The 19,302-nt window shown below is 45.4% G+C and overlaps 1 protein-coding gene across 4 annotated transcripts; it reads right to left on the bottom strand.

Moving 5' to 3' along the window:
- Positions 1-46: 46 nt before the first annotated feature.
- On the bottom strand, positions 47-18,663 carry LOC116950060 (ataxin-2-like protein). 4 transcript variants are annotated; one of them, XM_032967470.2, is made up of 25 exons: positions 18,090-18,663; positions 16,100-16,133; positions 15,848-15,904; positions 15,227-15,298; positions 14,421-14,574; positions 14,100-14,114; positions 13,421-13,539; positions 12,959-13,050; positions 11,568-11,978; positions 11,147-11,328; positions 10,582-10,749; positions 9,806-10,039; positions 9,036-9,347; positions 7,760-7,888; positions 7,559-7,647; positions 6,942-7,345; positions 6,595-6,676; positions 6,229-6,378; positions 5,621-5,702; positions 5,307-5,464; positions 5,027-5,162; positions 3,440-3,573; positions 2,746-2,961; positions 2,061-2,235; positions 47-1,736 (listed from the first exon to the last, which is right to left on the bottom strand). In XM_032967470.2, exons 1-25 carry the CDS (start codon positions 18,152-18,154, stop codon positions 1,690-1,692), a joined length of 3,717 nt encoding a protein of 1,238 aa, XP_032823361.2. In that variant the 5' UTR covers positions 18,155-18,663; the 3' UTR covers positions 47-1,689. The 4 variants fall into 4 exon arrangements, with proteins under 4 accessions (XP_032823361.2, XP_075928674.1, XP_075928675.1 ...); XM_076072559.1 differs by having other exon boundaries at positions 5,621-5,690; XM_076072560.1 differs by lacking the exon at positions 14,100-14,114.
- Between the last annotated feature and the right edge of the window lie 639 nt (positions 18,664-19,302).

Here is a 19,302-nt window from a genome sequence, read left to right as displayed (position 1 = left end):
TCCAGTGCTACAAACAGGCAAAAGACCACAAAGCAATGCACATTGGTTGGGATGTTTAAGATTTTATTTTTTTCGATTTTTTAGGTATTTTTTAAAGTTTTTTAATTTCTATCCTCAACTGCAGTAAAACGTCCCATCGTAAAAAGTCTGATTCGCTTCAAGTTACTACTGTTTGTCAGAAGTCTGTCAAGTCTGCATCAAATCTCTTCAAGCATCTCAATGCACACACGCACGCACACAAACCGGCAAGACTTTTAGCCTCCCGAAGCACGAGGTTGTCGCAGCACCAGGAGTGCAAAAGCCAAGCAACACGAACAGTACAGAAAGTCACCTGACAGCGCCACGTCGTCTTAGCAGCGGTGGAAACGTCATAGAATCCTGTAGGACCATAACTAATCCTCTGACCTAAGTCTTAGGGGCTACTCGAGACAAAAAAAATCATCCACAAGCAGCGCACTCTCAATAGTGATCTGCGTATCCAACCATTGATTTAAAGTGCACAATTCTAACCTCGGCCTGTCCTTTAAAAAAAAATGTTTTCCAACCTCCCTCGGCTCGAAGCCACGTAAGTTTTTTTAATCACATCTCGAGTGAACACTGGTTAAAAGCGCAGGGATGTTATACTTTGCTAAAAAAGAAAGTAACAGCTGATTACGTTTAGACCCTTGAAATTATTTCAATTAAAAGTACGTTTCCAACACCGACAAGGAGGCGTGTCAGGACAACACCTCAGCAAGCATGGGGGAAGGGATGCCAAAAAGCAACAGTCGCACTTATTTTTTTTCCAGCAGTTCCTACTACATGAGACTCCAGTTTTAGTATTATGCAGCAGAAAAGAACTAGAAGCTCTGTACAGGTCTACTTTCACAGCTTCCACAATCTGAAAAGTTTCTAAAAGGGGTCGTCAACGCAATTTATCGCTAGCCACGTCAATGCGCGCAGTTGTGGCCTCTGCACAGCTTGCCATACAAACATCTGCGTCAACCATTAGTGTGTTCGCGACAGGAATATAACTCTTGTGATCATCGCGTCGAGGCCTTTGCATGTGTCTTGGAAAACATTTTTGGACGGATTCATCATTTGTTCTTATGAAAATGGCCGAGGAATTGTGCTACCAAATTATGTTCCAGAGTTGCCTTCAATTGCAGGCCTTGTAGTTTAAATAAGTCTCTTTTTCTGTCAATCTTGGCATGAGATGTCAAGATGTCTGTAAATGATGCATGGCCACAAACCGAGGCATTCTGTTGTCACAAAAACTAAACATGATTAAATGTCGAACAAAAAGAATGACCATCCAGTTTTAGTGTCAGTTTCAACCAAGTTCTTTCCACCAAACTAATGAAGCACAGACATTTGCGTTTGCATATTGTCCAACTCTTAGACGGCCCTTAATTTCAAAGTTAAATCAAAAGCTGGACAGGAGGCATTTTAGTCGGTTTTGATTATGTATTCACTAAGATACGCATCTTGCAGTTGATAAACATATTCTTAAGAACTTAGTGGTTGCTGAGGTTCAGATAAATGTATCTCATTTCCAGCAAACTTCCATCATTGGCGAATATTCGGTTCCATCATCAGTGGTGGAGTTTCATACGTCTTCTAAGGTCCGTAATCGTGTCCTTCGGCTGCCGGTTTATGCGAATACGTAGTCATTAATATTTCACGTAGCAGACTTTTCCGTTCATTGTTTTACTGGCTGGGTGGGTATTGCATCTGTGGCTGTTGATGGTGAGCCACTGTGGAAAAGAATTTAAGCGCACAGTAAAAATAAAGGAATATCAACATGACCCATCAAAGCTTCTATTCAGGAAACATTCTTTAATTCACTTTACCATCCATTATTTAGAGTAATGCAAAAAAATCCATACATTTATTTTCTAGAATTATACGAATTAAAGCTGCGACGACCTCAGTTCTGTATAAAGCCTGGTAAGGAACCAAACTGCAGTGAATAAGCAGTGATATTTCTCCTGGACATCACAACCACTTTACATACATTTGCAAGCCGGCCACCTGTTAAAATTATTTGGTTGCTGTGTTGTACGGGAGCACATACACACCTTGAGGGTGGGGCATATATGCGTAGTGCGTTGTGGAGGAGACGGGGATTGAAGGCGGTGCCCCGTGACCCCCGTGCTGATTGGCCTGCATCAGCATGACCTGCGTAGGGTGCGAAGGATGGGTAGGGTGCGCATGCTGGGGATGTCCACCGCCCATGCCAGCCTGCATGTGTGCCTGTTGCAAAATCAACACCCCCCAAATCCAAACAAGTATAACATTAGTTGGCTTTATATCAATGCATAATACACATGGATTGACAGATAAATTGCTATAATTATGTAGAGATTTTCCATATTTTCTTTAGCAAATTTTAGACATGAAAAATGTCAGCTTGCACCAAAGGTCACACCTAAAGAATCTTTCGCAAAACATCCATTACTCCCCTACAAATAAATGTGAAGGTGTAGCCCTACAGTTATTCACTCATGTAATTGCTGGCAGAAAGGCCTCTAGTAAAGGGGGTATTATGTTGGCCTACTCTTCTATGCTGATTTCATGCTGCCCAGACTTAACCACACCGCAAGCAACCTGCTGACGATCCACCAATTTCGAGATAAATTATGTTAAAAATGTAACATTTCAGAGCACTTTTCATTACCACACACACAAACCCGTACAAGCCAGACGAACAGACATCCAATTTGGTAGTCAGAAGACTACCACCCATTCATTGGCTGGCCATACCATGTGTGGTGGTGGTGGTGGGTGCCCAGCGTACTGATGCCCCATGGACTGAGGGTGCAGGGCATAGACAGGCTGCTGCGAGGGAGGGTAACTTGTCTGGGGGCTTTGCGGGCTGGGTCCTGGGGTGAGTGAGGGTGGCGTTGGGGTCAGGGCTGCATGGTAAATGCTTTGTCCTTGAGGATTCCCCATGTGCGGAGGAGGCTGGCCCGAGGGGTGCTGTTTGGCATTCCGGCAGAGGGGCAGAGAATTATTAGGCAAACATTCACAAGAGACGCACCCCCTTAATCTGTTTTCACACTTAACAGATGTCACCAATACTAAGGAAGAGCAGTAATCACAGCTTAACTCAAATGTTCAATAGTCTCTACAAATAAGAACTCTTCAAAATTGCGACTCCACGACTAAACTTGTAAAGACTGAACACAGTTTTGATTTAAAGCTTTCGTGACTGCAGTAATTCATATTCTTAGCTCTTTCGGTAAAGTCACGTTGAAGGGAAGCAATAAAATAAGTATAAAACAACAAAAATTATCACAAAATTTTTATTGTTTTATATATATTTTATTGTTTCCCTTCAACGTGACTTTACCGAAAGAGCTAAGATTACTCAACACAATGTTGCTCTTAAAATTGTATTTAAACCGTGCTGCATCGTGGCCTGCGTCACGGTGTATTGGCACTGCTGCAGGATTACCTGTGCAGGGCTGGGAGCGCCAGGGTGCTGGCGACCAGGCTGCTGGCCTGTAGGGGTGGCAGGGGGCTGCGGATGCTGTGGGTGGTGAGGGTGCATCGGCCCATGTTGGTACGACTGAGGGACTGGACCAGACACTGCAAAAAAAACACACATTAACAATGTATCATCTTCGGAAAATTTTCACAGGTGTAAAATAAAAAAAAACGAGGCTACATGTTCACCTTTATTATCTACACTTCGTACTGCGAATAATAGCAACAATATTCAAGAAATTAAGTTCGTGTTTGTCACGATCATTCATTTCCAGTTACCATGCCAGTACACTTTTACAGTATTAGGATATTACATTGGCTTATGAATTCCTTATCATTACAGTATTGTGGTATCATTTTTACTTAATTGAAATTCATGGAGTGTCCGCAGCAGTCATGATTATTTTCCAAGTTGATCAATCATGTTTAACAGGACCTCAACCACAATTAACATAATATTAACTAATATTAGGTAATACACCAAATCAAAATTTTCCTCAAGGCTGCAATTGAACCTTATGGTACCCCGACTCTTGCATAATGTCCGCGATGCAGTAATTTTTAGTCCGTTGATGGTCGGCGATGCTGCAATCGACTCATCTCGACGAGCTGCACACGATGCACTACGGTGCATACGAGCGTTCAGAGTTGCAGCACAATCGTCCTCGCTGCGTTTCGACATAGCGGAGTAGCACTGATTTTGGATTAATTGGTACCCCAGTCATGGAGTGAAGTACACACCTGGAAAAAATAAGTGTCCCAGAAAAATATATTTAATTGCCTTGGCCATTTTGTATTATTTGGTACCCCGGGATACCGCCATAAGGATCAATTACTCATCTACTTGTCGAGTTCAGCGGCTTCCCAACCGACACCGATATTGCAGATGACTTTCATTTGAATACAAATCATTGTATGCTTGAGAATATATTTTCTTTATTAAGAATCAAAGCAGGCTAAGAGTCCTGTTTTTTTATTGGACACCAGTGGATTCAGAACAAAAATTTCAGGGCAATCATCACTGGCAATTGTTTAAAACTGCATCTCCCATCGTAAAAAATCGAACTTTCCAAAATCGAATGATTTCGATTCAAGCTGCCCATTAATGGGAAATGGGGCTGAAATTTCGAATCAGTTCACAGACAGCACACACGTGCCTATCTAACAGTGTTTTCTGCACCTGAAAAAAATGGTGTCTTCCAAATCCAGCACCAATTGGGATCTAGAGGATGGAACAGAAAAGTCTTCCGATTGAATTTCTGATAAGTATTTTATTGACTGGCTGTCTGCTAATAATGGACTGCATAAAGGAATTACTTAATCATCACTAGTACTAGGCTTACCCCATCACTAAACATCTGATTAATTTACAGTCAATCGTTGTTCAGCATACACACTGTTCAGAGAATTGTCACTCCTTTCGGTTGCCCACCCAAGTTGCCATCGTCACTCGTGGTTCATGCATTGTTGGTGATGATTGTAGGCAACGATTGGCCTGAAATTATCCCAGTGGATCATGGCCCTAAGTGTCGTGCAGCGAGAGCCAAGAACGTACTGTAGACTGTCTGTGGGTGCTGCTGCTCGGCCTGCTGGTATTGCTGTGCCGAGGAGACCAGAGATGGCTGGCCATGCCCCGCCCCCGCCATGAGGCGCGTGTTACCCTGGATGACAGGCCCGTACACTGCCGTGGGCTGCAAAGACACAGCATTGACTTGTAAATAAGTTCACAAACGCCGCGATAGTTTAAAAGACAAAGGTAAAATTTTCACAACATTATCGTGAATGGCTGAAAACCAAACACGTAGTACGACTGGTTACACCATGCACATGGGTACCTGCGAGGGATACTGCACCAACTGTGGCTGGTACTGGATGTAGGAGGTGTAGGGCGAGGGTGAAATCAGGGGTGGCCCAGCGGCATTGGCTGTCGGCGCCGGCACCATGACAGTTGGGGGAGGATGGTGCTGTTCGCCCCGTTGGGATGACACAGACCCTGTAAATGCATTTACATATATCAAACGCAGGATCCATGCTACACTCTGAATCCTGAACAAAACATCACAAACCATCACGAGGCATATGCTCCAATCTTAGTCCCCTCAGGTGAAGTGTTCTTAAAATATTATTCCCATCATCCCAAGCGCTTTACCTGTCCTGTACGGCTTGTTTTGGTTGACGGGCACGGAGTGCGGCAGCTGGTACTGGTAGAGGGACCCACCCTGGTGGAAGACCTACAAACTCTTACTATATACAGCTCATTTCACTTGCCAACTCAACAAACATTATACCACATTTCCACTTTTAATTTTTTTATTGCTGTGGTTTTCACACCTGATGATTGCTTGAGTTGCAATCGAAACGTCGTGAGAATTTTATTGTTTTATTTTTATTATCTCCCTTCTACGTGGCTTTACCGAAAGAACCAAGATTATGAATACACATTTCAACTGTTAAGCATCAACGTACACATGTATATGACTTGTAAACGTAAATGTTAAGAGCTTCTCTGCTGTGCTTGTTATTGTAGGGAGGAATTTATAACCTGTTACGCAAGATAAACAGCCCATATATAATTTTCCATAAAAATTAGCATTTTTATGGAATTACAAAAGCGTACGCACTTAATTCACCAAGCAAGAACATAAATGCCTCAAGAGACAGTGGTGGAAATACAGTGAGTGCAACAATACACAGGGGTTTGTCTAGGTATGGTTTATTAAACACAGTGACCACACCCTCAGTAGTGTGTCCCCTGACCTGCATGCCAGGAGGGATGGTGTGCGGGAAGTGCAGGTACTGTGTTGGCTGCTGGCTGTAAACGGGCGTGCCGGGAATCGGCTGCACCAGCACCGAGGGGCTGGGTTGCGTCTGAGGCCGTGGAGGAGTTGGCGTTGTTGCTGGTTTTGTCTGGTAGACAGAAGAAGAATCAGTCAGCACATCCAACTAGCTAATCTCGACAACAATACCAAACTCACTGCTCAGAAATGTGCCATCTCCAGAAATAAATGCACCATTTCAGCAAATTAATTTCTCACATGCAGCTCGTGGAAGTTAAAAAGGGGTGGTCAGTATTCTGGAATTCCAGCAACATCGTACAGAGGCAGTCAAATTAGAGGTACTCACCATAGGTACGAATGGCTTGGCACTCGGGTTAAGCACAAACTCCTTGGCATTCGGATTGAGTGTGGACTTCTTAACAGAATTGCTGTGAACATCAATAATTACAAAGTTATACATAAGCTAAAAAATGTCCTACTACCTTCTCCAAAACTATTAAAATGTGTTATATACTAAATTGTTTGTAATTCGTCAGCTGGTCACTTCACCACAATTTGTTCCTTTACCAAAAATGTCAATCTGTAATTTGTTACAGGCATTTGATAAGTACAATAAACTATAAGGCAGATAAAGATAGATTTTAGCAGCATGAAAGTTAACAAATATATTCCAGCAGAAATTCCAGCACTCACTCATTCATGCCGTCCCCTGTCCTATCCCCCTCCTCGCCATCCATCTTGTCGCTCACTGAACCAGATGCCAGTGAACCAGGTGTCGCCCCTGGCACAACTTTGCCCTCCTTGTCCTCTGTGGCGCTACCAGGAGGCCCCATGGAAACAGCCTTGACTCCCTCAGCACTCCTCGCCAGGCCACTCGGGTTCCCAGTCTCCACACAAGCACTGGGGTCAATTGAAGGAATGCCTGGGGGTGGTGGATGCTGCTGTGGTTGGGGTGGCAGCTGCTGCTGTGGTTGAGGAGGATGCTGCTGTTGTTGCTGTTGTTGCTGAGATTTGGCTTCACTTGCCAAAGGCAAGCCAGGCTGTTGGCTCTTGTCCCTCAAAGCTGCGTCAACCTCCGTTTCAGTACTAGACTGGAGCTGTGCAGACAAACAACCACACTTCAGGAATTCACCTGGAGCTGTATAGCACAACTAATGGCATGCAGCTTGAGTTGAACGAATGCACTATAAGCATTGGAGTTGATGTTAAATTGCACGCATTTGCCAAAGGTTTAAGTGTAGTGGCAAATACATTTCATTCAAGGTGAAAGACAATTACATTATGATTAGACTTTAAACAGTTTTACTCACGATGAACTTGGTCTGGAATTCTTTGAGCTCCTTTTTAACTTGAATGCGGCTCTTGTCATGGTCTTGATGCATTAGAGGTGCGGGAACCACTGAAGACGCAAGTTAAAATTCGTTAAAATACATCGTCTCTGCAGTATTACTGGATATTTGAAAAGAAATGTAACCAATGGTTTTGGGGAAAAAGCGTACACGTGCGTATACCTTTTGGGGGTGGTTTAGAGAAGGCAGCTTGAGGGTTGCTGCATGCTTGCTCTGGGGGTCTTACATTTTCTTTGCTCACAGCAGCAGACACTGCCACAACCCTTTGTTCGAGGAGCTTAGCTTCTTTCACTACAGAAATACAAAAGATGGTACAAAAATAATATAAGATATACACATGAAATATTTAAATATCACGAAGGCATCGTGTGCTTTATCCAGCATTTTGAAGGCAAGGGTTAGTGGTCTATTTAGATTTGCCAAACTACAAAATTACCAAGCTGAGAGGTAGTCGGATGGTATTAAGGCAAAGCGAGTTAAGAACTCACGGCAGACGATGATTACCCCCCTAATGTATGGGCTTTCTCTTGCTACTGCCTTTTCCTCCAACATGCAAAATATTCATTCAAAGCATTGCCAATCAAAATGACCGAATTTCTGAACTAAGTTCCGTGCCCTGACAGGAATTTCTCGAGTTAAGAATATTTTGTTCCAATCCATGGCAGTAAAGATGTTAAATAACCTACGTACACTGCATCAGTGTACGTAGGTTATTTAACATGAAGAGGGAAGGGAGGCAGGTACCAGTTTATATAATTATTCCACCGATGTTAGCCATAGCCAAAAATCTACTTCAGCAAAATTGCTCCTTAATTTTACTAAAATCCCAATTTTGAACTTTGTTAAAAATGGTATCTGATACTAAGCGAGGCTTACCTGGGAAAATATATTACATTAAGTCTGATGCATCTGCATGTAATACAGGTTACTGTGACACTGCATGAGCTTCAGATAGGTACAGCAGTCTCTGACCTCGCAAACACAACCATGCAAGCAAACCTGTTCTGGATTCATAAAATACACGAGGTTCAAGTAAAACTAAGGGACCCGACAAGAAAAATAACGTACATGCATGGGCAACTTAAAGGTTTACAACATGCTTTTTTCGTACTATTTAATTAGATGAATAACATGAATGCCTGAGCATGAGAAATTATGTTACAGTGTGGGATATCCAAAGATATGTTTATAGGAGGCGAGAGGCAAGTATGGTTCGTTGTTTCCTTTTTTTTTATCTGCCAAGTTGACAATATAGCTCGATTTCTACAGAACTGTTAATAACACAACTCAGTAAAATAAAACGCCCTATTTTATCATCTTTACAATATTTATTATGACCCCATTATAACAGACACACAGCTAAAGCATTAACGTTTTGCACCTTAGCAGTAAATTAGTTCATAAAAATGAACAAAAAATTCTCAAGAATCTCACTCGCCTTCGGGTCCAGTGCCTTCAAACCTTACGGGCACTGCGGAGGGGGCAGCAGAGCTGGGAAGAGCAGATGACGGCACTGTCTGGATGTGACTGCTTTCCTGGGCAGATGGTGCAGAAGGGCCTGTCCTGGGGGGCGACGTAGGCGTGGCCGTGCCTGTAGGGGCACTGGGCACCCCCTGGGATGGAGGAGGTGGGTAGGGGACGCCTGTCACAGTGCCCTGGGGGGCACTGGGCGCAGGGCCGGATGGGGGCTGGGAGCCAGTTTTGGGAGAGCGTGGGCGGTAGGACTTGGGAGACGTGCGGTTTGTGGCACCTGTAGGAGGGGACGGCACGGCCATCCTGGTGAGCGATGCACTCACAAAACACATGGAGTTTTAGTTGGCTTCTCACCAACTTGACCCATTATTTAACAAGATAATTATAATTATGCCCAAATGAACATGACAAAATGTAATAGGAATTGAACAATGCAAATATTCATTGATTTAAACAAATTTACATGGTCACAATATCTACATTGAATCGTGAGAATCTATTATTTTTGATCAATAATATCCATGACCCCTGCCACCAATAGAGGCTCTAGTATGACTAGAGAAAAAAATAACAACCGATTTTTAAATTAAAAATAACTACCGATTTCTTGTAATAAAAACAATTCCATCATGTAAATTGTTTGACTCTCGAGAGGGGTACATCTTTGTCTAGAATTTTACATGTTACTACTCATGAGTACAAATGAAAAATGCTGCCACTTATAGGGCGCATTACCTCCGCTGACGACAGCAGACCAGCTGGCGCCACCCCGCGAGGGGCCCTGCTGCGAGGGCACAGGGAGATCTGTGTTGGCCGGGGGCCCGTGGTGGCCCACGTGCGGGCCCGCGTGGAGGCCAACGTGGGGGCCAGGATCCCCTGCCATGGGGGGTGTGGTGCCTCCTCCTCCCCGGCCGCCCATGCCTCGGAGGGAACGAGCCGGACGCTGGGCCTTTGGAGACATCCGTGCACCTGAGAGCAAATGGCAGCAAGAATGAATCTTTATGGAATCAAACGTAAAACGTCGTCTTCGCTGCATGAATAATTCGTCCATCTTAAGGTTAAATACAAAATAGAAAACATTGCTCAGCGTACAATTAGAGGAGGATTTTTTGTGAAATGTGTAATTTGTTGAAGCCAAACTTGTTTCAGAAAAGGGACTGAATTAACTGTTTTGTATTCAGAGTAGGAGAGATATGGAAAAGGTTTAGTGGGAAACCATTGATTATTTATTTTCAGTTCGATGGAGCCTCTTGAGAATTTCTAGCACTTGCTCTCATGAAGTTGTCACATGCAATGTTTTAGTGATGCAATATGGCCTTATTGCATTTGAGACAGAATTAACCCAGCAACTTCTTGGGCTTTAATCTAAGTTCACTTTTTATCCATTTGTATTTGGAAACCCGCATTTTTTTATTCACCCAAGTCAAACTATAGTTCGATTTTTTTACAATGTGTTGCTGTGTAGAGTCAATGTTTTTCCCTCCACAACACTAGGCAAAAGCACTAACTACCTTCTGTAGGGCCGCGTTTGGGAGGAGGAGGAGGGCCGTAGACGGCCGCAGAAGGGTGTGAAGGGGGCCGAGAGGGGGTGGGTGCCCGGGGGGGCAGGGAGTTCACCCCTGCCGGATAGCGTACGGGCAGGCGTGAGGGTGATGGGCAGGGGGCAGGAAGGGACACGCCTGGAGGAGGGGAGTGGAAGGGGGTTTCGACAGCAACGCAGACACAGAGAGAAGGGGACAGGGTGGCGCAAGGGACATGAAGCAGCATGGAAAGAAACAAAAATAAATAAATAAAATGTTTTAAAAATACACCAAGAGAAAATAAGGATGCACAATACAAGGGGGCTTTCCCTGAAGTTGTGGATGTAATGCAAAAGTACATGCAAGGAAACAAGCATTTGTTTGGAAAGTAAAAATCAGAATGTGAAGGACAGAATATACAATTGCAAAATGTGATGAATTTCTGAAAAGGATGAGGGTCAAAGAAGGGTTTGTGGGAACACACCACAGCATAACAGGAGAGGATGGTATAGATGCACACTCTCAGAAAAGTAGATGCATGTTTCGGAGAACTTACCTCCATTAAGCACGGGTCCTGGGCTGGTGATGGGATCTGGGTGTGGGTAGCTGTGTGGGTGATAAGGACTGCCCCTGGGCGAGTGGTGTGGCGCAGGCCCAGGCCTCCCACCACGTGACTGGCCTGGCCTCATTCCGCCACGTGCCATGTCCCGGTGCCTCTGCCCCATGAACTTTACGTCCCTGCAGTCACCAAAGACAAAAACATCCAGTTTCAGTATGCCCTCACACCTTGGTGATAACCATCCCACTTCAGAAGACATATCTCCGTATATTAAGTTCTCACCCTAAAGTACAAATTAACACTTAAAAAAATACTTAAGCAATCTACGAGGAAGTACAATTTAAAAAAACAGAAAAGTGTGACGTTTCAATGGGATATACGTGATACGGTGTTGCTACCACTGTAAAAATGTGCACACCTATGGTTAAAGCCTGGGCTGTCGCGGTCTCCGGGTCGATCTGACCGGGAGCCATATCTGTCATCGTCCTGCCGGCAGTCATCGCTCTCGTTGGGATTACGGGTGGACCGGTATGGCTGCCTCTCCCGCGGAGGCAGCGGGTACCGTTCCTCGTCCGCACGCCCATCTTCTCCATCCGCCCCGGCGTTGGCGGGCAGTACAACGCGCGAGCGATAAGGCTGTCGCTCGCCACCCTGCGGTGGTGCGTTCCGGTGTACGGCACTGAAGCGCTCCTCCTCCGTGCGGCCCTCGTCATTTTCGAGCGACACGCGTGAACGGTACGATGGGTTCGATTCGATCTCCTGCGCGAGTTGAGTTGCGCGAGCCTGTCGCCGCATGAACTCTTCAGACTCGTCCCTTTCCAGTGGCGTGCTGGACAACAAGCATCGTGAACAACATTAAACAAATTTACACAACTGCTTACTTCTCCTACATAGCACTTTAGAATGTAGGATTTAAATATACAGCTTTAGATCACAATTAGCCAATGGTATTTCTTAGTTTCCTCCTTAATCACACTATATTACAAAAAAGTTTGACTGGTTCCCATTCTGTCTGGCTGGTGCACAGGTGGGCAAGTGTTCATCTGGGTTCATGCCTGTCCCCCCCAACCCACTGGCAGAGCCAGTGGGGCAGGGGGGGGGGTGGCACGTGCCCCCCAAATGATCCGATCAAAATCCATAATTTCCATCGAATCATTTGGGTTTATTAGTAATCGGCATTTTGCGACCCCCACTGCCACTGTGTAGCATATTATTACATGCCAGGGACTCTATGAAATGATAGGACAATAGTCTCAGTCCATAATTGGCAATAAGTAACAGCAAAGCAGTATAAGTGACTTACCGAAGTGTGTGCAGTTGCGTATACAGTACACGACTTCCCTGAAATACCTTCACCGAGCGCAATGCTGATCACACACGGTTTGAATTCGACCCTCGATCGATGGCTGCGCCATCTCCGCACACGCATCGAATAAAAAGCAACGGACAAGTCCTGACTTACTAACTCCTATAATTTTTCATTGCTGGAGGGGTTGCCCCCTACCTGAAAATCCTGGCTCCACCATTGCCCCCAACCCCAACCGGCTGTGTATCCCACACAAATGTGTGGGAGCACTAGTCTCAGAAAAAATAGTTCGGCAGAGCAGTAGCACAGGGGTTACATCACTGTGCAATGAACTCAGATGTTGAACTGGTCCTTGCCCCCCACCCACTCCCCGCCAAACCAGAACTGGCAAACCTGCTTAAATATGGGTCAAACAATCCTCATGACCATCATATTGTGGAGACACCCTCATCCAGCAGTAAAGTGAAGGGTGTCAATTACTATTTATGTAGTAGCAAGCTTACGTGTAGTTGGAAAGGCTGTGGTCGTATGTTGATTTTACACCATAAACCTCCTCGTTGCAGCGGAACATCTCAGTGGCGTCCCAGCCATTTGACTGAAAGGTCGGCATAAGACACGAAATTGTGTTAAATTAAATAAGCACACTATGTCGGTGTGAATAAAATATGAAAAACATAGGATTGAACACACAATTAAAAGTGCATTTGTAACTTAAATCCCGAAGTTCACAAACCTCATCAGTGTCAATGTCTGTGCAATTTACAAATACTATGGTCGAGAACAGTTATCTAACCACATGCCACTGTTGTCCCTGTTCCATTCATTGGCAAAGAGAATGCCAGAAAGCTGGTAACTGAACCGACAGTCGAACAACCACACAGATAAGAAAACAAAAACTGCTGGCTATTGGAGCCTGTAAGAATGTGCACATTTTATAATGAGTGTTGGTCACTCCCACAATGTACCATGTCCGTGTCAAGGGCGACGTCATCATTGTTGTTATCCCCGCCCATCCAGGGCTCCAACTCGCGCTCCTTGTGCTCTCCGTTGAGCTTGCCGCTGATGCCAGCATCCGTAAAGTTGTCTACAAACCGAACAAGAACAAAGTTCACGTAACAAATTCAAAAACGTGCTATTACTATGGAAAATAGGAGCAAATATAAACAAGCATATCAATCATCATATGCCTGCCAATGCTTTTACCCCTTATTTCCAGGAAAACGATAAAAGTCTATAAGCATGCGAAGGCTGGCAAGTAATAAAGCCAAGCATCTGCTCTAACAGCCTCTAAGATAACGCAAATGTTGGTGTATCTAGAGTAAAGACAGGATTGCAAAGGCATTCATTTCATTTTCTAAACATGCAGCAATTCAACCAATGAAATCAATATTTGTTTAATTACCTCGTTCATTATTCTCTATAAAGCAGGAAAATTGTAGATTTATCACCAACAATTGTCAACTGAAAATGTAGGCAATGGAAACAACCAATGCAATCATCCTTAAACTATCAAAATTAGTGAAGTGATCAAGTACAATGCCAAATGTTTATCATAATTTCACCAATAGATTTGTTGAATAGAGTGATCCTCCACAAAGCAAATTAATTCATGCAGTGCAATGAGACACAGGCATAGTGTGTTACCTGTGTCAGACGACACTGATGGAAAATGACACAAAACAGAGGAACACAAAAAGGTTGGCATAAGAATCGAGGAATTCCTGCCACCCATGCATGTAACACAACACGACTCAGTGCTTAAAGAGGGACTAAACACAGCATTGACGAATAAAACTAAATGTATTCTAAATCTTTTTAGTTTGAATATTAAAACCTATACATTCATAAATTTGATAAATTACATTTCTACACGATACAACTTAAGGAAAATGGCCCCAGAGAGGAGGCAAGAAGCCGAGTGCCCGCCTGTGCGGTGGTGAAGAGGTAACGGAGTGCGTGTAGAACCTCTTGCGGCGAAGTTAAGGTCGACATCGCGGAAATGAAGCAGCACCACATCAGGGTGGTGGAAGACGACGGACGGGCGTATGTCACTTTGTCTGGGCGCCACCTCAGTAGAGTCTTGGCTCTTGAGATGCACCGCATCCAAAACTAGCTCCAGCTAATTCCCAGGAACACACAACACGAACGTCTCAAAAAACCCAGTCAACGACAAACTTAACGCTGCCACAACCAGATGTGTTTACTCAGCACAAATCTATAACCAGTTTAAATGCATTTAAAGAACATTATTATTATAATGCAATTCATGTACTTCATGTGTAAATTCAGACAGTACTCCCTGGCTGAATTAATAATGTATTTTAGAGTGTTACACCTCTTAATTGGTAAGTGGTCACCATGCACACACAGTTGGTATTGTAAACATAGCAGGAGAAAAGATACAGTTCCAACACAGGATATTTAAAAATCCAATCAAGAAAATGAGAAGGAAAATATTTGAAGTTCCAAATGATCTCTGCATGACTCGGACTGTTATAAATCCTTTAGGATACACAAATTACTTCAAATAGTGAAAAGCCAACAAAAACTTTTAAAGGTTTAACATTTGGGTGCTAGCCTGTTTGTTTATTGACCATCCACCTCAAGCCAAAAAGCCCATGTTCCCAGACTCTGTAAATCATCACTTAAAGCCACTGTTCATACAGTTTAAAATCCACCATATTGATGTGCAACAATCTTTACTGGTACAAGACACGACCCTCTAATTAATCATTATATTTAGAATAAGGAACAGAAACAAAAGTTCTTACCCTTGGGCTGAAAGTTTTAAATATCCCATCGTAAACCTTTCCATTCTTCACCTTCAGTTCACACTTGGCGCCCTAAGAAAGGTAACATGACAATGGTATACATGAACAATCCTACCATTGGTCTACAACCACTTCGTTGAATTATCTTTCGAAGAGCACTTTCATCATGTCATGCCTCAATCATCTGTGGTTTGTAAACACCTTCAACTAAAACACAACTGTGATCAAGGAACGTGAAAAAGTAAACGTTTCTAAATGTCATGGTTCATTGATCATGTTGTTGCCAGGAAACAAATTATCAGTTGGCTGCTGTAAAGCCCAATTACAGCTTAATTGGCTTCTCAGCTCATCTTATTGACTGCCGGATACCCAGCTGGACAGTACGGTGCCACTTTTTTTAGGGTGCTTAAGAACATTTTGTATCGCACACTGTCCACACTACAGATGGGCTTTCCTTTGTGGAGTAACACATGACGATTACTATTTTTGTCTTGCTCAAATGTTTTGTGTGTACATCCCAAATAAATGTATTCTTAGAAATAACCACTAGCACATTCATTTGAAACGAAGATATTCAGGATAGTCACAGAGTAAATGGAATGCAGCTGCATCACTACTCACCACTACAGACGTGAGCACATGCACCATGCGAGGATTGTTGTAAACACCTTCGTATGTCTGTGTGAACAAAACCATGCCTCTGTTTACTTTACAATCCCAATGAAAACAACGAAGGAGCAACATCTATTTGCACATCAAGTGGGGTCACTGTGTGGGTTTTCAGAGCAGCCTAATCCACCATGAGCCGTTCATACCAAAGCAAGGAATCATACAATTAGCATATCACCATGCGTTTACTAACTGGTAACTTACGGGCGAGTGGGAAGGACCTTTGTTTCCGCGGCCCCTGAAAAAGAGTAAACACGAAGAGTAGATGTAATGGTCCGCCACGCAACAGATACAACGCCAATGTTCTGCTGACCCACGGAATGTGGAGATTTCACATTTAATTAGTCACTGCAAGTTTCATTTCAACAATAAACTGCTGCGTCCAACCTTAGAAAGGCCCGAGTTCTTCGATTCGCGGAGGGACCTGGGATGGATCCCTGTAAACGCATATAGAGCTTCCAGGTGTTGGGGGGGGGTCCCGTGTGTAAGATTCTAAAGTGTAGAGGCCCAGTGTAAATAAATCCCATAACATCCAGTATGTATGAGTTCTGAGCTCAGGTACTCCGAATGTACGAGGTCTATTGTCTAAATGTCCCATGATTTAAAGTATCGTTGATTAGAGGTTCCGGGTGTAGAAATATTATGCCTTTTTTATGTCTCCGGGGTACAAAACGCGGAATGGATTTACTGGGAAATTATGGATGGTAACCGAATTGGAATCATCTTGTTACGTATTTCGTTTGAAAAAAGGCAACAGCCTACAATTATACTTCAATGTTGTAACCCATCCACGGCATCAGGGGTAGCCAAGTGTATTTGAAATTCAGGCCCAAGTCGGTATATTGCCAATGGGTGGTCTGGCCCGGAGGTCGGGGTGCGAATATTTGCGAGTCCCAGGATGGAGGCGGAAAAGTCGGCGGGTTCACGCAATGAAAACCCAGACAGGCCTTTTGTCAATCCACTGCTGGATGAAGGCAGTTCTGTGCCTTGTCGATCGTGTTGGTTGCATGACCATTTCACCACGATAATTAGCGAGGGGGGGGGAGCAGGACCGGTTCAGATAACTAGCTCCTCATTAGCCATGGAAAGGAATCTAACTTGGGAGACCGAGTTCGTAGCGAGGCGAATACAACACAGTCTCAAGCTATATCCTAGTCTAGTACAGTATCTGTAATCTATCGTCACCATCACTAGGGATAGAGGGCCCCAAAATGGATGCACTGGGTGTTCATGTCGAAAGGTTTCCGGGATGGAGGCTGGCGATTTTTTTTTATCCGAGGGATTCTGAGTGTTGGGAGTCCTGGGATGAACGGGTGCAGGGGTCCCGGATTCCGGCGTTCCGTGTATTGGGAGCGGTTATGTTTAAGGATCCCATGTACCATGAACTAAGGCCATATTAATAGAGATCCTTAACGTAGTGATCTGTGTTTCGGGATTCTGGTTGTCCGGGTACCACTCTCAGGTGGTCTGTAGTACAGGGGTGCCATGTGTAGGCATTTTGCATGTAGGGGTCCCATACATAGGGGTCCGTGTTCGGTCCCATTACTTGAGAGCCGCCAGATACAACAGGGTCCCCACCAACGTACAATTCCCATCAACAGGGGACCCGTATAAAGGGATCGCGACCGTAAGTTTCGCGCATATAATGGTCCCTGTTTACAAGTTCCATTAGTGGGGGGCACCGTGGCACGGCCCCCCACCCCCCATGGTGTCAGGGGGCCCGCGAGGAAGCCTCTATGGGGCGGGAAGCGGCCGCCTCATTTCTGCAGAGGTCGTCGGCGCGGCGCCACATTCCCCAGTGCACACGCGCTTGCGCGCACCCCATTGGGCCTCGGACTCCCCCCTCAGCCAATCACGGGCCCGCCTCGCCCATCACGTGCGCCGCCGCCACCAATCGCGAAGCGCCAATTAAAACCGAACAACACAATGCGGTCTACAAAATACAACGCGCGCCGAATCCTAGCCCGTGGGCCCCAACGCGTTATTTAATTAAACAATTAAATAATGTTAATTTCTTTTGCCATTCTTCTCCGGTCGCGCGCGCGCTTTCGTTTGCCACACAGATCGTACAGGCACACATATATACGCACGCAGGCATACAAGCTCGCGGCACGACGACGACGACACGTTTGTTAAGAGACGAGACACGGGGGGGGTAAGGGTGGTCCGGGTGGGGGAGGTGCGCGGTGCTCACCTGCCGGGCGTGGGTCTGGAGGTGCCGGCCTTGCGGCTGGACGCGGTAGCGCTGGCGGGCTTCATGCTCCCTCCTCCTACATGGACTCGCGCCGCGCCTCACGACCGCCTCTCTTTGTGTCTTAATGTACACTTACTGTACTACTACTGCTGCTGCCCCGAACGTAAACGAAATTAAACTAGCGCGCGGTTAAAACAATAACCCTTAACTACAATAACAGTATTACTGATAATACGTAGTGACGATAATTAGTAACGACGACGGTGATAACGATGATGAAAGTATCTCGTCGCTTCCCCTCGTTCGCGAGAGAGAATCTCAGGAGAGGAAACGCCGCGCTCGGAGACTTACGACGCTAAACTAGAGCGCTGATCGTGAGCGATGCCGATTACGAGTTGGTCACCGGGGCTGCGAGGAGCTCTGTGCGAGTCGCCGACGAGTTCTTTCACCGCCGATAATGCTAAAGCCGTCGCCGCCGCCGCCGCCTCTACTGCTGCTGCTGCTGACGCTGCTACCGGGAGCCGCTCGCTCGGTTCCTCGAGAATCAACATGGAGGCGCCGCGCGGAAGGATACGCGAGCCCCGCCCCTCACCCCACACCCCCCGACCCCCACCCTCCTCCATCTGCCAGCACGGCGTCACCCCCCCCCCTCTCTCGAGCTGGCCCCTCCCCCCCGCCTCGCCGCCAACGCGGGGCCCGCGCACGCAGCACGTACCGAGCGGACGGTTGTAACCGTCCGCGTGCGCCGTGGTGGGACTATGTCGCGAGAGAGGAGCGGTTTCCCGCTAAAAATAAAAAATAAAAAAACACAAGGCGAGCGTTGAACGTCGCGTGGATCTCTTGCGTGGCATAAACGCGCGCTGCGGAGATCGTCGTTGTCCGTGTTTACTGAAACACAACCGCTGACGTGTGAGAACACGGGGGACGAGTTGCTTGTCTCAGAAGTTGCAAGTTTTACCGCAACGTGTTTTTTGGCGATAGCGACAAAAAAAAGCGATCCTCGTCTAAAGGGTTGTAACTGTGCCCCCCCCCCCTCCGGTGAAAACGATCCTCTAGGATCATGGTCCGCGAGGGCGTTGAACTTGGAATTCTACGAAATCTTCGTAAGAGTAACAGTTTGACGTGGCGCCACTAGAGGCCAGCTAACATAGGCCGCGTTGAATTTTTTTTTTAAAAACCACCCGTGCGATCAGTTGCGCAACCAAATTGACCG

The sequence above is a fragment of the Petromyzon marinus genome, chromosome 38 (assembly GCF_048934315.1).
Source record: "Petromyzon marinus isolate PM22_M1 ecotype Great Lakes invasive population chromosome 38, UKy_Petmar_22M1.pri1.0, whole genome shotgun sequence".
Lineage (NCBI taxonomy): Eukaryota > Metazoa > Chordata > Hyperoartia > Petromyzontiformes > Petromyzontidae > Petromyzon > Petromyzon marinus.
Note: the sequence above shows the minus strand (reverse complement) of the source record. Positions and strands in the feature narration are given on the sequence as shown.